The sequence below is a fragment of the Lottia gigantea genome (assembly GCF_000327385.1).
Source record: "Lottia gigantea unplaced genomic scaffold LOTGIsca_17, whole genome shotgun sequence".
In the NCBI taxonomy this organism is placed as follows: Eukaryota; Metazoa; Mollusca; class Gastropoda; family Lottiidae; genus Lottia; species Lottia gigantea.
Genome location: NW_008708133.1, coordinates 1,620,082 through 1,637,030, shown reverse-complemented (window position 1 = coordinate 1,637,030; position 16,949 = coordinate 1,620,082). Strand labels below are relative to the sequence as shown.

General features: G+C 36.7%; 2 protein-coding genes across 2 annotated transcripts in view; both read left to right on the top strand.

The window, feature by feature from the left end:
• Window positions 1-1,879: 1,879 nt before the first annotated feature.
• Window positions 1,880-3,646, top strand: LOTGIDRAFT_158521 (hypothetical protein; the record flags this gene model as incomplete). The annotated part of the gene is made up of 1 exon (XM_009051675.1): window positions 1,880-3,646. The coding sequence occupies one exon, from the start codon at window positions 1,880-1,882 to the stop codon at window positions 3,644-3,646; it is 1,767 nt and encodes a 588-aa protein (XP_009049923.1).
• A 7,661-nt stretch (window positions 3,647-11,307) lies between these two features.
• LOTGIDRAFT_158520 (hypothetical protein) overlaps window positions 11,308-16,949 on the top strand; it is a gene marked incomplete at both ends in the record, with an annotated part of 6,933 nt that continues 1,291 nt past the window's right edge. Inside the window, 2 exons of the mRNA XM_009051674.1 lie at window positions 11,308-12,788; window positions 16,267-16,874. Of these exons, the coding sequence (XP_009049922.1) occupies window positions 11,308-12,788; window positions 16,267-16,874 (2,089 nt within the window). The remainder of the gene's footprint in view (window positions 12,789-16,266; window positions 16,875-16,949) is intronic.

Genomic DNA, 16,949 nt, shown 5'->3' with positions numbered 1-16,949 from the left:
TTGGTGGCGCGCTTGGCTAACGCTTGTCATCATTCCAGGTCGTTTCGGATGGTACAAGGTGAAAGATATTTTCTGGAGGTGAGGTGATTTGAATAAACTACTATCGGTTACCAACTTGTAATAAACTTGGCTGTTACAAAACTGGGGAAGCTTTACTACAAAAGTGGTGACCCTTGATAATATTACAAAAGCTGGCGAGCTTATTACAAAAGTGGTGACCTAATTTTATTACAAAAATGGGCGCATGTTATTACAAAACTGGTAGGTATTACAAAAGCGGTTGATTTTATTACAAAATTGGTGAGCTATTACAAAACTGGTCGTTATTACAAAAGTGGTTAAAATATTAATCATTTTATCATATCTCTCCTTATATCTAATACTAATAATTATTGTATCAGAGAGTAGACCGGCCTTCATATCTCTCAGTATTCTAGTTTTTATTAATTATTGCATCGGAGGGTACGTCCTTCATATCTCTCCTTATATCTGATACTAATGATCATTGTATCAGAGAGTAGACTGTCCTTCATATCTCTCAGTATTCTAGTTTTTATTAATTATTGCATCGGAGGGTACGTCCTTCATATCTCTCCTTATATCTGATACTAATGATCATTGTATCAGAGAGTAGACCGGCCTTCATATCTCTCAGTATTCTAGTTTTTATTAATTATTGTATCGGAAGGTACATCCTTCATATCTCTCCTTATATCTGATACTAATGATCATTGTATCAGAGAGTAGACCGGCCTTCATATCTCTCAGTATTCTAGTTTTTATTAATTATTGCATCGGAGGGTACGTCCTTGATATCTCTCCTTATATCTGATACTAATGATCATTGTATCAGAGAGTAGACCGGCCTTCGTATCTCTCAGTATTCTAGTTTTTATTAATTATTGCATCGGAGGGTACGTCCTTCATATCTCTCCTTATATCTGATACTAATGATCATTGTATCAGAGAGTAGACCGGCCTTCATATCTCCCAGTATTCTAGTTTTTATTAAGTATTGTATCGGAGGGTATGTCCTTAATATCTCTCCTTATATCTGATACTAATGATCATTGTATCAGAGAGTAGACTGTCCTTCATATCTCTCCTTAAATCTAATACTATTGATCATTTTACAGACAGTAGACTGCCCTTCAAATCTCTCAGTATATCGTCGATGCGCTTTCAAAATCTCGTATATCGCCAAAATCTCGTATATAACTTTTCTGAACGTCGAAAATCTTCCCTCCGAGCCGCATCTATGTATCTTATTTTCGTACTTCTAGTCCAATTAGAAGTTCCGTTCAGGACATGTGACATAATCTCGTAAAATAATTGGTTGATTATTTTTTCCAATTAAAATCTCGTATATCGTAATTTTGATGTGACCTGATAAATAGACGACGTCGAGACGGCGTTGAGCCTAGAAAATAAACAATACAGGTGAGAATATTATTGAAAATATTAAATGTATCAATGCCGTTATGTTTTATAAGATATGTAGGAATAATAGGCATTTTATTGTTTTAGTTTAGTGATTCACATCTGCCCAATAAGCAGTACCAACCCGTAGACACCCTGAAAAGTCGTTTGTATCAAGTGATATAAATTATATGTGAGCCATGGTTTATTGTCGGTCCTCTCCTTGAAGTTGACAATTCAAATCAGTCTGTTAAAATTAAATTGCCTTTCTGACAGCGATATACGAAAATTTGATTCGCTAATATAATGAAATGAAATAATTTGATGGGAATCATATACGATATTTTGACATCTCGTTTCTTTTAAATTTTGGCATTAGTTCAATGATTTCTCTCTTTCAGGTATAAAATTATATGTTCCCGGTATGGCTGGTTTCTCCCGTGGCAAAAAGATTGTCAAAATGGCACTGAAGACTAATGATGAGACCAGTAGGTCTACTTCAGCATGTTCCTTATCTAGAGCCCCTGCATGTACAAATCGCATCATTCCATCATCTTCTACCACATCAAGTTCAGCACAGCTCTTCAATAACGTGCCAGAGAAGTTACAAAACGAATATTCATCTCCAAGTATTGAATTTTTAAGAGTCAACCCACCAACAACTTGCTTCGATGATCTATCTAAAAGACTTCCTACCAGTCCCGTTTCTACTGAAAATCATAACCTAACACCTGCAAGAAGTATCGTGTCCAGATGGTCTAAGATTGATGGTTCTTGTACTCAGTCTTTGAGTCCAGCTCAACATATTAACGCCACAGCCGAATCCCCTTTATGCTCTCCTTTCAAAACGACTTTCGGAACAAAACCCAAAGTCGCTTCACCTGGTTCAAACTTGTATAGGATTCAGGGACCATCTGTTCGTCAGATTACACCTACAAAATTACCAAATTACGACTCCGATGACTTCGGAAATGAGTACGAGAGTGACTTTGACGACAGCGATAACGACCCGAACTGGCATCCAGAGAAAAAGCGAAGACTACTCGTTTTCAGTTCCGATGATGGTGTTGAACCATTGCCAGATGATGACGACGATGACATATCTTTGCCTAACACACCAACCAATGCCGACGTACAGGTCACAAACCCAGATTCACCTAACACACCACGATTAACTGATGGCAAATCTAAACGATCAAGGCGTGGTAAACGAATTCCTTTACAATGGGATAGAAATGTAAACCAAATTCTTCGCATAAAAGGAAAATCTTACCGGGGTGTAAAACGTTCTGAAGACGGAAGATATTGTCAAGCGGCAGTTAAGCGTGAACGAAAACTTAAGGATAGAAAATGTTCTAAAGCTTGTGCCCTATCCAAAAGGTGTGGAGAATTTAGCGAAGAAGATAGATTGTCAATTTTGAATCGTTTCTGGGGTGAGCTAACTTGGAAACAGAAAAAAGTTTTCGTGGCAAATATGGTGGATCAGGTGAAGATGGTTGAAAGAAAGAAACGCGCAGAAGATAGTAGAAAGAAGAATTCTTATCGCTATCATTTGAAGAAAAATGATGCACGCACTGTGGTTTGTCGTAATGTCGATCTTCAAGATAAAACTGTGTATGAATGGGTGAAAAATGTTGATGATGGTATTCCAAAAGAACCAGCCATAAGGAAACCCCGAGAATCGACAATACAGGTTAATAAAGTCAACAAAGCGAAACAGTTTTTACAGGATCTACCTAAATTACCATCGCATTATTGTCGTTCTACGTCTAAGAAGAGTTACCTAGAACCAATATTTACCACCTTCTCTGAGCTGTTCAAAGTGTATGTTGATGATTGCAAGCAAGAAAACAAGCCATTTTTACGTCGAAAGGCGTTCCGTTCCCTATTTGATGATATGAGTCTGGCAATACATCGTCCCAAAAAAGATAAGTGCGATATATGTTCTGGTTTTGAAGTGGGTAACATTTCAGAAGAGGAATACAACCTTCATATTGCCCGCAAAATAGATGCCCGAAATGAGAAGATTCGTGATAAGCTTCGGGCTGAAACTGATGGCTCAGTTAAAGTCGTTTCTTTAGATTTGCAGTCCCTCCTGTTATGCCCATTACTCACTGCTAGCTCGATGTATTACAAAATCAAATTGGGGTGCCATAATTACACAATTTTTGATTTGGTAACTAAGGAAGCAATGAATTACTTTGGCATGAAGGTATTGGTGATTTGAATGGTAGTACGTTTGCGTCTTGTTTAGCTGACTACATTCTTGGTTTGGATCCGAACATTAGAGAACTCATCATCGTCAGCGACGGATGTACATATCAAAACAGAAACACAATATTATCAAATATGTTACTGAAACTTGCAACAGAAAAGGCAATAAAGATCAACCAAAAGTATCTCGAAAAGGGCCACACACAGATGGAGTGTGACTCTGTTCATAGCACGATCGAGAGAAGACTACGCGGAAAACCCATTTATATACCCCAGAATTACGTTGATTTAATCCGAACAGCTCGAGTAAATCCTCCCTATAAATTGAAGTATCTTACATTTGATTTTTTCAAAAACTTAATTTGCTAGGGTTTTACACATCTATTCGACCAGGTACTCGTGTTGGCGATCCTGTTGTGACGGATATTCATGTTTTATCATACAAGGATGGCACTATACAATACAAATTGAAGTTTTCCGATGAGTTCGAAGATCTTCCAAGACGGAATAAGAAATGCTCTCCTATTGTTGATGATCCGATAATATTAAACAATCTTTATATAGAGCCTTTAAAAATCAAATCAATTAAGTTCAATCATCTTCAAGAACTTAAGAAAGTAATACCACCTGATTATCACCCATTTTATGACAATTTACATCATGAATGAACATTCGTGTGAGGCATAATAGTCATTTATTACAGATTAGTTTATTTTTAGGCCATTCTAGAAACCATATATTTCGTAATTTCTGTATATAGGTTTAGAGGTATCATTTAGATGACCGGTTTCCATTTTTGTGTTTACTGATACAATATTTCTTTTGAAAATAAAGACTGTAATATGATTGAATTTAAGCCTTATTACATTCATCAAAAAATCGTATATCCAATTTACGCCCAAGAAAAATCAATAGTTTGATGTTAAAATTTCGTATATTGCCTTATGACGTCACAGTTTATGCGGCAGATCTTTTGGTGGTACTGATCAATTCCAGACTAATTTAATGACTTATATACGAAAATATTTAAAGATACGATAATTTCCAAAGAATTGGTGAAGTTTTTTGTTCTTCCTGTATAATTTTTATTATCCCGTATATGACGATATACGACATTTTGAAAGCACAGCGACGATATCTAATATTATTAATCATTGTATCAGTGGGTACCCTTTCTTTCATATCTCCCCTTATATCTTATATTATTGATCATTGTTTCAGAGAGTAGGCTGTCCTTCTTATATCTCCTTAAATCTAATACTATTGATCATTTTACAGACAGTAGACTGCCCTTCAAATCCCTCAATATATCTAATATTATTAATCATTGTATCAGAGGGTACCCTTTCTTTCATATCTCTCCTTATATCTTATATTATTGATCATTGTTTCAGAGAGTAGACTGTCCTCCATATCTCTCCTTATATGTAGTATTATTAATAGTTGAATCAGAACATCATTCATACCTGTCAGTATATCTAATATTATTCATCATTAATCATTGTATCAGAGAGTAGACCGTCCTTCATTATCTCTAAGTATTCTAATATTATTAATTTTTGTATCAGAGGGTAGACCGTCCTTCATTATTTCTAAGTATTCTAATATTATTAATTTTTGTATCAGAGGGTAGACCGTCCTTCATTATTTCTAAGTATTCTAATATTATTAATTTTTGTATCAGAGGGTAGACCGTCCTTCATTATCTCTAAGTATTCTAATATTATTAATTTTTGTATCAGAGGGTAGACCGTCCTTCATTATCTCTAAGTATTCTAATATTATTAATTTTTGTATCAGAGGGTAGACCGTCCTTCATTATTTCTAAGTATTCTAATATTATTAATTTTTGTATTTTGTATTATTACTGTCCTCCATCTCTCTTTATATCTAATACTATTGACCATTGTATCAGAGGGTAGACCGTACTTTCTCCATATCTCTTCTTTTATCTAATACTATTGATCATTCAACATTGTATCAGAGGACAGACCTTTCTAAATATCTCTTTCAAAAATGTCGGGTATGTCATCATGTGTTCACTCAACTGACTGAGTTTTGGTAGTTTGTTTTCCGTTTCTGTTTGTAGATTTGTGTTAAGCTATGTGCGATTGTCATACTCGTTTACATAGTACTTATCTTGTGTCACCCATTTTATTACAGAATACAGGTATATAAAAAGTATCAATTGGTTTTTACAATATCAATATTTAAATCAATCTTTATTAAATCATTGAATTCTTGTCGATTCTTACTTCATTACACTTTACACTCAAAATTAATTTGATAATTAGAGAGCACATTATATAATATTAAATTATTGACAAGGACGTCAAATTATTTTGCTCTTAATACATTTCAAATTACTCCAAAGTAGACTTACTTTCCTTCTTTGCAATTGCTAATTGAACAATGCGAAACAGCACAATTTTAATTATGACTTGCACAACCTGAACTTAAATCACGGTCGTGGCCAATAAGGTATCAATGAATTACAGGCAGACCTGGTATAATTGATTTATCATTCAAAGCAATTTTGGTAACGAATATCAAATTATATCTTCCTTTTAGAGAAAGGCTGCAGCAACATTTTCTGACAAAATATTTTCGGCCGGCGGTTGGGCACAATTCACAGGTAAAAACTGGTCCCGTAACATAGGAGGTGGAAATTTCTTCTTTATTCTCGTCCTTCGTTCAACAAATTTTGGTTCCCAACGTGTGCTTTAAGTCAAATGAGTTTTGAACAAAAACAATGTCTACACCTCGAAATTAATCTCATCCAACGAGTGAACATTAAACGGTAATTCAATTAACAAAGTAGTAATGCCTACCCCATCATGAGTTGGTTTGAGTAGGCCTATGCAGGGGCTTAACATAGCCTACAGTGCCTTTGGTTTTGAAATATGTTTTCCAATGAAGAAAACTGAGTGGCTCAGTGAGTAAGACGCTTGCTCGCTTGCCTGAAGATCCAGGGATAGGTCGAGATAATACCTTCCGATTTCCCCTGTCAGTAATGCAGGTAAAGACATGGAAAAAGCGTCTAGTCGTTCAGATGGGACAATAAGCCGTGGCCCCGTGTGCTATAGGCTGTGCTATAAAGATCCTTCGACAGTTGGAAATCGAAAAAGACCAGAATGATGCCGCTGTCCTGGCAAAATTTCCGTCATTGCGCCGCACATGGTGTTGCCCGTCTTCATTAGCCAACATGATGCAGAAAGGTATATGACGTAAAACTCTACTATACAGTTATTAAATTTATTGCCTTCTTTACTCAAAATAGAAAATTGAAAAAAAAATTTCTGTCGAAAAATTTTAGATTGAGCATTAGTTTTAAAGTTTCTATTTACCCTCAACTTATGTGGATAGAGGTCACTGCAGAAATTGCAAAAAACATGACAGCACCCAGTCCATTCAGAATCAGATAAATTTTTCTCAACATTTCTCATTACTACTCCGAAAATACCTATGTCGACTGCATAAATCAATATACTAATGAACTAGAACCTTATAAAGAATGATAGAAACTATGTTTATAAATGGGTTTCCTTATTTTTTTAGTGTCAAATTAAGCAAACTATTTGATTAAATGGTGTTTCTAATCCATTCTCATGCATTCTTAATCATATCATTATGTTCTTATTGTATATAATTACGAGTTTTAACCAATAATAAATGTCCATGCACGTACAATCTGGATAAACAAAAAAAGACTTTTTGACCTTTCATGATCAGTCACTCATTGGAATTCTACTTGTAATTCTCTTCTAATTTAGCTAATTATGAATTAATTATGGACATGTGAGGCAAACTGTTATTTTTATACGCCCACATGAAATGGGGGGGCGTATATTGCCGTCACCCATGTCCGTCCGCCCGTCGGTCCACAATTGCTCGTAAACACTCTACAAGACGCAATTTTTGACGGATTTTGACAAAACTTGGTGTGAGTGTTCGTAATCACCCAAGGATGAACCCTATGGAAAATCAGAAGAATCGAAAAATATTTAGTATTAGTTATGGCCCTGAGTCTGGCATGGTGGTATTGACAGATTTTGACGATGGTGTGAGTGTTTGTAATCACCTAAGGATGAAAATGTGTTCGAGTAAAAAAAAAATAGCTTGCCAGTCTTTGGTGACTTGATAATGAAGTTATAAAGATTGAAATAATCTTAAAATTATTTATAAGTCAAGGCAAAACCTCAAAAACACTTACATCAAATTATCATCGAAATTAAAAAATGAACAAGGTCTCATCGACGTACACGGGGCATTTACTCTGAAACCGTTCATCGGATTAATACCAATTTCGAACATCAATATGTACATGCATACCGAGTTTCATTAAGATACAAGTCAAATTTGACGCGTTTATATTAAGTCAGGGGCAATAACTCTAACATCCAATCCGATAAAAATTTCGAATTTGACTGAGATCTGATCAATATATACACGCGTTTTTACAAAAGTGAAGGGCAATAACTCTGAAACCGATCATTCGATTATTACCATTTTCGATTTAGACCAGGATCTGATCAATATATACATGTATACCAAGTTTCATCAAGATCAAATAAAAACTGTAGTCTCTATCATGCCTAAAAGCCAAATTTGAAGTCAAGGGCAATAACTCTGAAACCATTCATCTGATTATTACCATTTTCGAACTTTCGAGATCTCATCCATATATACATGCATACCAAGTTTCATCAAGATCGAATAAAAACTGTAATGCCAATCAATATAGAGATTAAAAGGAACAATAGATAAATCTCTATATTGTTTCTTGTTGGTATATATTTTGTTATGTTTTATTCTCTTGCCATTACATCTGATGACGACACGTGTATATTGTGTTGAAACGTTATGTGCCCAACCTTATTAAAAAAAGTATGTTATATTCCATAATATTGTCTTGTGTTTTGTTATATGTGCTCCTCGCTTCTATATGTCGTTCAAATCTTAGATAAAAAAAAGAGGTGAGCCTGGATAGTAAAAGTTCCAAACTGATACTGCAAGTAAAAATGTTGCGTGAAAGGTTTGGTAGTATAGTAAAAACTGAAACTTCTCTAGTTATAGATGAATCGATGATGCCCTTCAAAGGGCGGCATTCGCAGAAAAAATATATGTGAAAAAACCTGTCAAATGGGGATATAAGTTGTGGTGCAAATCAGGTATATATGATTTTGAAATCTGTGACAGCAGTGTTGCACTCCTTGAAGGGGTCAAGTTTGAAAGGTCGCTTAGAGAATAAGGGTTTTCAACTTGTTGTAAAAAAAAGCGACCACGACTGGTGGATGAAATTTGACTGATGATTTCGACTAATTGTGACTTCGGGGCCTACTAGCGTCGAGTAGTTTGCCTTAATTCATTTGTGGTAACAGCAAAATACTTAATTTCTATAAAAAAAAAACAATCTTTTAGTTAGACGGCATATTCAATACATTTTGTGGTTGGTATACTGTTACATCGTGATTTCCTTTAGCAATCAGAGGTGTTTCAACTGTATTCATCACATCACCATCATTTTATAAAGGTATCAATTAAGCTTTTTCAGTCATGAATTTTGTCGTCATGGGTCGAAAATTATTTTTGGCTATGTCTTCTCAAATTTGAATGGTAATGGTCATAAATGTCAAACTAAAAATGTGATGATGTTGTCCGGTATTTCCCAGTTTGGTTTTTTAAGCAGTGTCGCTACATATACGTTTCGACACATGGGTGCTACTTCTCTTTGATACCAAGATGTAGATTAGGTTAAATCTGCATTAAAAAGCTTTTAGTCTGGTCAGTCATCTATTCTAAAATAGCCTGAACTAATAAATCGCGCCTCTAATTTCAGCTTCAAGAAACATCTATGTAGGCATGGAGGTGTTATTCCAAAGAAAAACATTTTTAAACGTGACACGTGTCTCATGGCCGCGTGCTGTGACCTGGTTTTAATGTTTTATTATCTCTGTAGATTCAATTACTTATAAACTAAAGATTGAATAGAATCTCTATCAGATTAGTACAAGCTTTAGGCTATGAACGACGATAACATTAACACCACGAGATGTAGGTTGCGTTAAATCAATTTGACCAGAATTACCTACTGTTTTTGTCATGATCTTGTAGAAAAGATCACCCAAGTAATATTTTAGGAGGAGTGACCAGAAGCAAAGAAACTAAACTATTCTATAGAAAGAAGAATATAAGTATATCATTAAAATGTTCTTTATTGCTAAATGTATTTAACGGTGTCTTATGTTGCTTTGCTGTCCAAAGGAAGATTTACTACAAATCTTTAACAGCCTCCTCCACTTTCAAAATTTTTATCACTTTACATGATTGTGAAAATTTGTGACCCTTGCTTCGCCCCCTTTTTTTTCTAGAAACACCACTGTTACTAATTGATGTATCCTTACTTTGTTTTTACTGCAAAGTCTTGAAAATAGTGAGTTTAACCACTAAACTAGAAGATAAATTTTAATTGAAAAATATATAGGTTTTGTTTATTAAGTTTTCCAAAATAATCCATTGTATTTCTATAATGTACTTCTCATTTCTTAAAAGGATGGTTCGCCATTCTAAGGAGCTGATTTGAGTCTTGAATATTATGTAAATAGTATTCAGATGTTTCATCCTCTGAAATATACCTCAAATTTCACTTTCTTTTTCAATGTTTCTTTTCTCTATATATTGCGAAGTCACGTCATCTTTTTCATATTAAAACGCGTATAATTCTGGACACACATGAATTTGAAGGCTCAAATTTCGACGGTGAGCTGTGAACACTATAACTGGCTTAATACAATTCAAAATAAAACATTATAGGCCAAACTCCGATATGCATCCCTTATAGTATGCATGCAACCATCAGATCCACTATTGCTTGTAAAAATCATGTCACCAAATGTTGTGTGTGGGAAAGTGACATCAAAACCATCTCTCTATGTGGACGTATATTGTCGGCACCCCTGTCCGCCCGTCGGTCTGTCAACCGATTTTGATGCAACTTAAAATGGATGTTATTGGACCTAAATCGAAAGGTTTGAGAAAGTTTAGTTTACTTCTGATTAAATTTAAGGCTTTTTCAAGATTTAGGCCTCTTACGTCAGTTTTGAGGAGTTGTCGCCCTATACAGTAAGTGCTTCTATCAACATCAATTGCTCGTAAACACTCTAAAAACTAGATTTTTTGATGGAATCAAATGAAATTCGGTATGTGTAGACATATTCATAAAAAAAGATCAAGTTCGAATTTGAGCTATTTTCGACCGTAAGAAGCAGAGTTATTGCCTTTGCCCCAAAATCTTTAATATATACCATCTGCATGCCGCTTTGGGCGTATATGGCTGTGGTCCACTATCTTTGAATCATTGTACCTATAGTTTTCGATTTTGCCATGCTAATTTGGGAACGTGAACTTTTTTCTAATGGCGTTTATACAATGCGTGTCGATCACAATGAAATTAATGGCATATTCTACTCGTGTTAAAATATTGAAGAACTGTACCAAAACCTTGTTATTTGAATAAACTTTCCTTTAACAATAATCAATAATTAGTTCAATAATATTGACTAGGAATTTAATCACCTATAAAAACCGCCAGAATTTACAGATTGGATCAGATCGACCTTGCTGTCACGAGTCAAGTGTAGCAAGTATCTGTACTGTCCAAAAATCTGTATGAATATGGATTCCTATCGAAAATGTTTGTTTCTGGGTATGGTGCTTTTCTTGATGATATCTATCAACTACCACGTGCAATTAAGGTATCTTCCTCGGCAAACTGATAATGGAAATCTCGGGAAGCAAGAAAGTGGCAGAAAGATTCAACCAAAAAAGGAGATAGAAAAGGGGTGGAAATTTTTCGAGAGGAAGGAGAAGAATCAAAGAATTCACCAGACGAAAAAGTTTATGAATGATGGAGAAAGAACCGAAACAATGGATAGTGTGGTACCTTTGAGAATAAAGCGAAATGCTTTGACAAACAATTCTAAACTGTTAAATGTCAGCAACGCCGAGAATGGTACAATGAACGATATTGACATTGTCACTACTTCAGGTGTAATCGGATCGAACAGGTCACAAGACGAAAGAAGAGAGAATGATGTATCATCTATTATTAATGAAGGATTTGTGTCGAAGGAAACCTATGATGAAATTGAGAAAGTGACAAGATATCTGACATTTGTAACCCAGGTTCTCGTTGTTCTTGTATGTACAATAAATATCATTGTATTTTCCAGAAGGCCCATGAGAAGTCCTACAAGTGCGTATCTCATAGCACTCAACTCCACTGAACTGTTGTCTGTCACATCCGGAGTCATGACATCTGTAGTAGGTTTCATTTTTGGTGACAAAGCCTTTGTAAGCTATGGTTATTTATTCATGGGTCTTTATATGTCTAATTATTTTACTGTGGCAACTCGAAGATGTACATTTGTTTTCACATGCTTAGTAGCGGCTGAAAGATTTCTAGCAGTCGCTTTTCCACTGAAATCTAAACACATGAAGTTGGTAAGAAAACCTATCATCTTTATTTTAGCTACTGTGACCCTTTCTTTTGTGTTTCATTTATTTAGCGTTTTGAAATACAACCTTGTTCCATACCTCTCTCCAAACAGTAATGAAACATTTTGGAAATTTCAGTTTACGAAAATATTTCTAGAAAATAAAGCAAACATGGAATCATGGAGTATTGCCAGTAAAATAATTTTTGTTTATATTCAATTAATTGGATGTTTAATTTTAAATATTGGAATTGTTATTGCTCTTAAACGTCATAGAATGAATAGACTTAGATTGAATTCATCAGAGGATGTTTCTAAAGTAGCTCAAGAAAAACAAACAACCGTCACAATACTGGTATCAACTTTTGTTTTTGTTTTGTTGGCTTTACCAGTGAATACAAGTTCTGTCGTAGCCAATCTAGATAGCACTAATTATGGTCTGAACACCAAAAATCATTATCTGTTTTATGCTATTCTCCATTTAGGAGGTTGGTTTGAATTGCTCAGTGACTGTACAAATTTCATTTCCTATATTGTTTTAAGCACACAGTTTCGACTCACGTTTATAGATGTGTTTGGAAACTGTAGTTTTCTGGGATCATGGTTTAGCGAAGAAAGATACATTGCAACTACTAAGATCAGTACAATATCTAGTTCGAGGTAGAGCCGATTAAATAACTTAAACGAAATAATCATACGAAACACATTTCTTCTTCTCTAGATCATCCATTTTGCTGGCAATCCTTTTCCCCCATTACTCCAACAAATTTTCAATATGTTGCTCAAGCGAAGGCGGATTAAGTTGATAGTGTCAACGCACGTTAAAGCTTCCTGTTGTGTGAGTGCATTATTTAGTAAAGTACACAGTTGCTAATATTTAATAAGATAAATTTGAGAGCTATTTAACTTAAAAAGTTTGAATGTTCAGTACACATTGGGAATTGCGCGCAACCAGTGGATAAGTCCTGATATCCCATAGGAGAGATGTTAGTCACATTAAGAACTACAATTCAAATCAGAACAAGGTCATGTTAATTCCATTTCTTGAATTTAGTACGCTTGTTTGGAGTTTATCTTTTGTATTTTTGTTAAATTAGTGTCTATTTTGATGTAATAAACCTTCAAATGTATCTGACTTTTGTTAATATACCGTCACTCCTTGCAATGTTGGAACGAAACAAGAGACTATTTGAATGTAAACAACATTTGAAATTTTGAAACTAGAAGCTGAAACTTTTTTTCGTGTTCTACAATTGAACAGATGCATTGAGCACTATATTCTAACAGTGAAAATTTTTGTTATTGTGAAAACAAATTCATGTCCAAATGCAATATGGAATATGATATTTCAAAATGTTTACGTGATCGTCTAAATATAAATCTTTATGTCGATATAATATAGACTATGTCATATGTATTTTAATATCAGTATTTATAACTATCAAATGGTTTTGCTGTTGAATGAACATTGTCAGATTTTGCCAATGATTTGGAACGGATCAAACCCATGGCATGACTTGGTCAGAACAAAATCCATAACCATGTTTTTCTGTTGGTTGGCTTGTAGATGAATAGTTTTCAGCTAAACGATATCGCAGACTGGGTATTTGACGGTATTCGTGGTAGTTGGTTGTATGATCTGGATCTATTGGATGGTTTGGTACTGTTGGGTGTGGTTTTTGAGAAATCTTCATTACTGGTCAGCTCGGATGACATTGTGGCAACCTATGACATTGACCTATATAGTAGGTGTAGCAGACCATGGTAGTACTTCTCGCAAGGCGGCTTCACACTGTCCCGAAATGGTTCCGAGATGTTCAAATTCGATCCATATGGCCGCCGGTTTAGGTTTTCAGGCTCCGGCAGCTAATTCGTGACTAATGGAAAAATCTTTCATCCGAATTTAAATGAATAGTTTCCTGCTAACTGATATTGCAGACTGGTTAGTTGTTTAATTTGTGACTGATGGCAAAATGTTTGGCATGCCAAAAAATTTCCGTAGAACGTTGCGCATTTCATTTTCGGGTTGAATTCGTATGGCCAACGTGAGGGCATCTTGTCGTGTCATTGTCAGCTTTACTCACGAAGAAAACTAGAAGCTGTCCGATTGTCTTAGGAAGACCACACAACTACACGAAAGCGTCGCAATTCCGTCATGGATCCTCCGAGGATCCATCGTATTACAGTGCGATGTCATCACGATGGGATCACGGTGTCGATCAAGACTTTGAATTTGAAATGTACCCTCCCGGCGATCTCAGATAAGCAATGGATTTTCCGGAGCTCGTTGATTGCTAGTGGAAATTTCACTGTCTGCTCCCAGAGTTGACAAAACGTTTTATACTATCGGGAGTTCACGCAAAGCCTTCGTGACCAAGTTCGAACGCATGGTACTCCCATTATGACATGCCTTCTTCATGAGCCCAATCAGAAAAGTAGGATGTATAACTCCAAAATTCAATTTTTATATTTTTTTCGACATAATTAGTTCGACACTCGTACTGTGAACAACTAATTAGCTCTCTCTCTAGTCTGGATTGGTGAAATTGGATTAGCGGATTACTGTCAAGTATCAATTAAGTATAACTCAATTAACTTTTGACACCTGCCACTAATTTGTGAGTTCGTTCCTTTTTATTCTTTGCTTTTATCTTTTCTTTGGGCGGCCGACAATTTCTTTGGCGGAAGAAATTCAAGCTGTCCTACAAAGCTTTCACTAGGTTTCGTTTTGTTTCGTTGTTCTCTTTTCATTTTCATACTATCAATTTTTGCACAGTCTGCAAGGCATTCTTGATAGCTATCTCCAATCTGTCTTATTGTATTGTATCTTATATTTTGTATTTGTACTAATCAAACCTTCAATTTCAGTTAAAATGGCCTCCCAACAATCCACCAAGGTTAGCTATGCCGATATTGCGAGTCGGCCAGCTGCTACCATGCAACCCAGGGTAGCAAGGCCGGAGTTCTCCAACATCGTAATAGTGAAGCCAAGCGGGGGCAAAACTTTCGGCAGCACGAAGTCGAAGGTCATCGGCGACTTCATCCGGAAAGAGTGGAAGTATAGCTCTCTTCCGGAGGTCAAACATCTGGCCAACGGCAACGTGCGGCTGAACTTTGAGTTCCTGGCAATTGCGGTTTATGCTGCCAACCAAACCGCACTGTGTGGGATGAAGGTGGACTCGGCCATGTAGAGGGTTTATACCTCTACAAACCTCGGGAGGGCAAGTCCGTTAGGACTGTCCAATTAACATTTGCAAGCGGGAAAGTACCTAATGGTCCTCTTCCCCTTCTTTATTCCAGGTACCAGCTCCACCCTTACATCCCCAAGGTACGAAGATGCCAGAAGTGCCAGAAGTTGGGTCACCTAGAGAAGTTCTGCCACAACAAAGTTTGCTGCGAAAAGTGTGGAGAGGGGCACAGCACCAAGCTGTGTAAATCCAAGAAGGTACTGTGTGTGAATTGTCGGAGTGATAACCACTCCAGCAACTCCGCACAGTGCCCTTCGTTCCTGTCGAGAAGAGCGGAAATAAGGATACAACACGCCTACAAGGTATCCTCCCAAGAAGCTCGCCATCACGTCTCGGCCAACACGGTGCCCGCTGCCCCCAAGCCCGTGGTCGAATGCCCCAAACCTGCCCCGGCTCAAACTCCGAAAGGATTCACACCGGAGTTCAAGGACGAGTCTAAATTTTTTGATTTCTGTTGTAGGTTGGTTGCAGTAGCAATTAGTTCCAGATCCAAGGCTGGTGAAATCAATCCAAAGGACGTCATGGACGCAGTATCAAAAGTATGTGCCGACAATGTCACGAATCTACAACCACCAAATAAGGATACCAAACCAAAGAGGAAGAGATCCAGCACGGATGTTCCGAAGACTGACGTAGTGGGTCAATCAGTGGAAACGCCAAGAAAAGTAAAGGCGGTATCCACGAGTGGCCAACCTCGTCAGTCAAGGAGCATCTGCAGAAGTACAGGCTCCAGACCCGTGACTGAGCGCTCTAGAAGCACTTCGCTAGCTAGACCACTGCCCACTGGCTCAGTAACGGAAATGGACGTAGAGGTTTTTACGGCATCCCAAACCCCATGCTAAAACCATACTGATCCATAAAGTCATTAATTATTTTACATTCAATTTCAGGTTCATACAGCTGAACATCAATGGTTTGAACGTACCTGAACGGAAGACCCAACTGGTACAGCTACTACAAAGGAAGCAGTATGATGCCGTTTTTCTCCAAGAGTCCAAGCTCGGTTCAAGGAATAAAGACCCTATCATCAATGGTTATACTTTGATCAGATTAAACAGACCTAATGCTCTCAACCATCGAAGTGGTGGGGGTCTGGCCATCTACATCAAAAATGGTATATCCCATAGTGAGGCTCCTCTGGAGGCACAGGCGGTATCCTTTACCGACAAGTCAAAGGTTTTTTCTATCGTTAATATTTATCGACCCGAAGTCAAAGGCAAACCTCAACGATTCAGTGAATATCAGTATGTTTACGATCAGTTGCCCGGGACCGACAATATTGTGCTTGGTGATTTTAACGCCAAACACGTATTGTGGGGCTCGCCAACAACTGACACTAATGGTAGACATGTTGCTGAGTTCATTGAGGCCAATGACCTGGTTAGCATAAATGATGGTAGCATTACTTATGTTGGTGCAATTGCTCCTCTTGGTTCGCATCTCGATCTCACATTAGTAAGCAGTCGGTTAGCTAAAGACTGTACGTGGGAAGCAACCTGTGAGACCCTTGGAAGTGACCATGTTGTCATTGAAATCACGCTGTCACGCAATGTTGTGAAGGAGGAAGTCATGG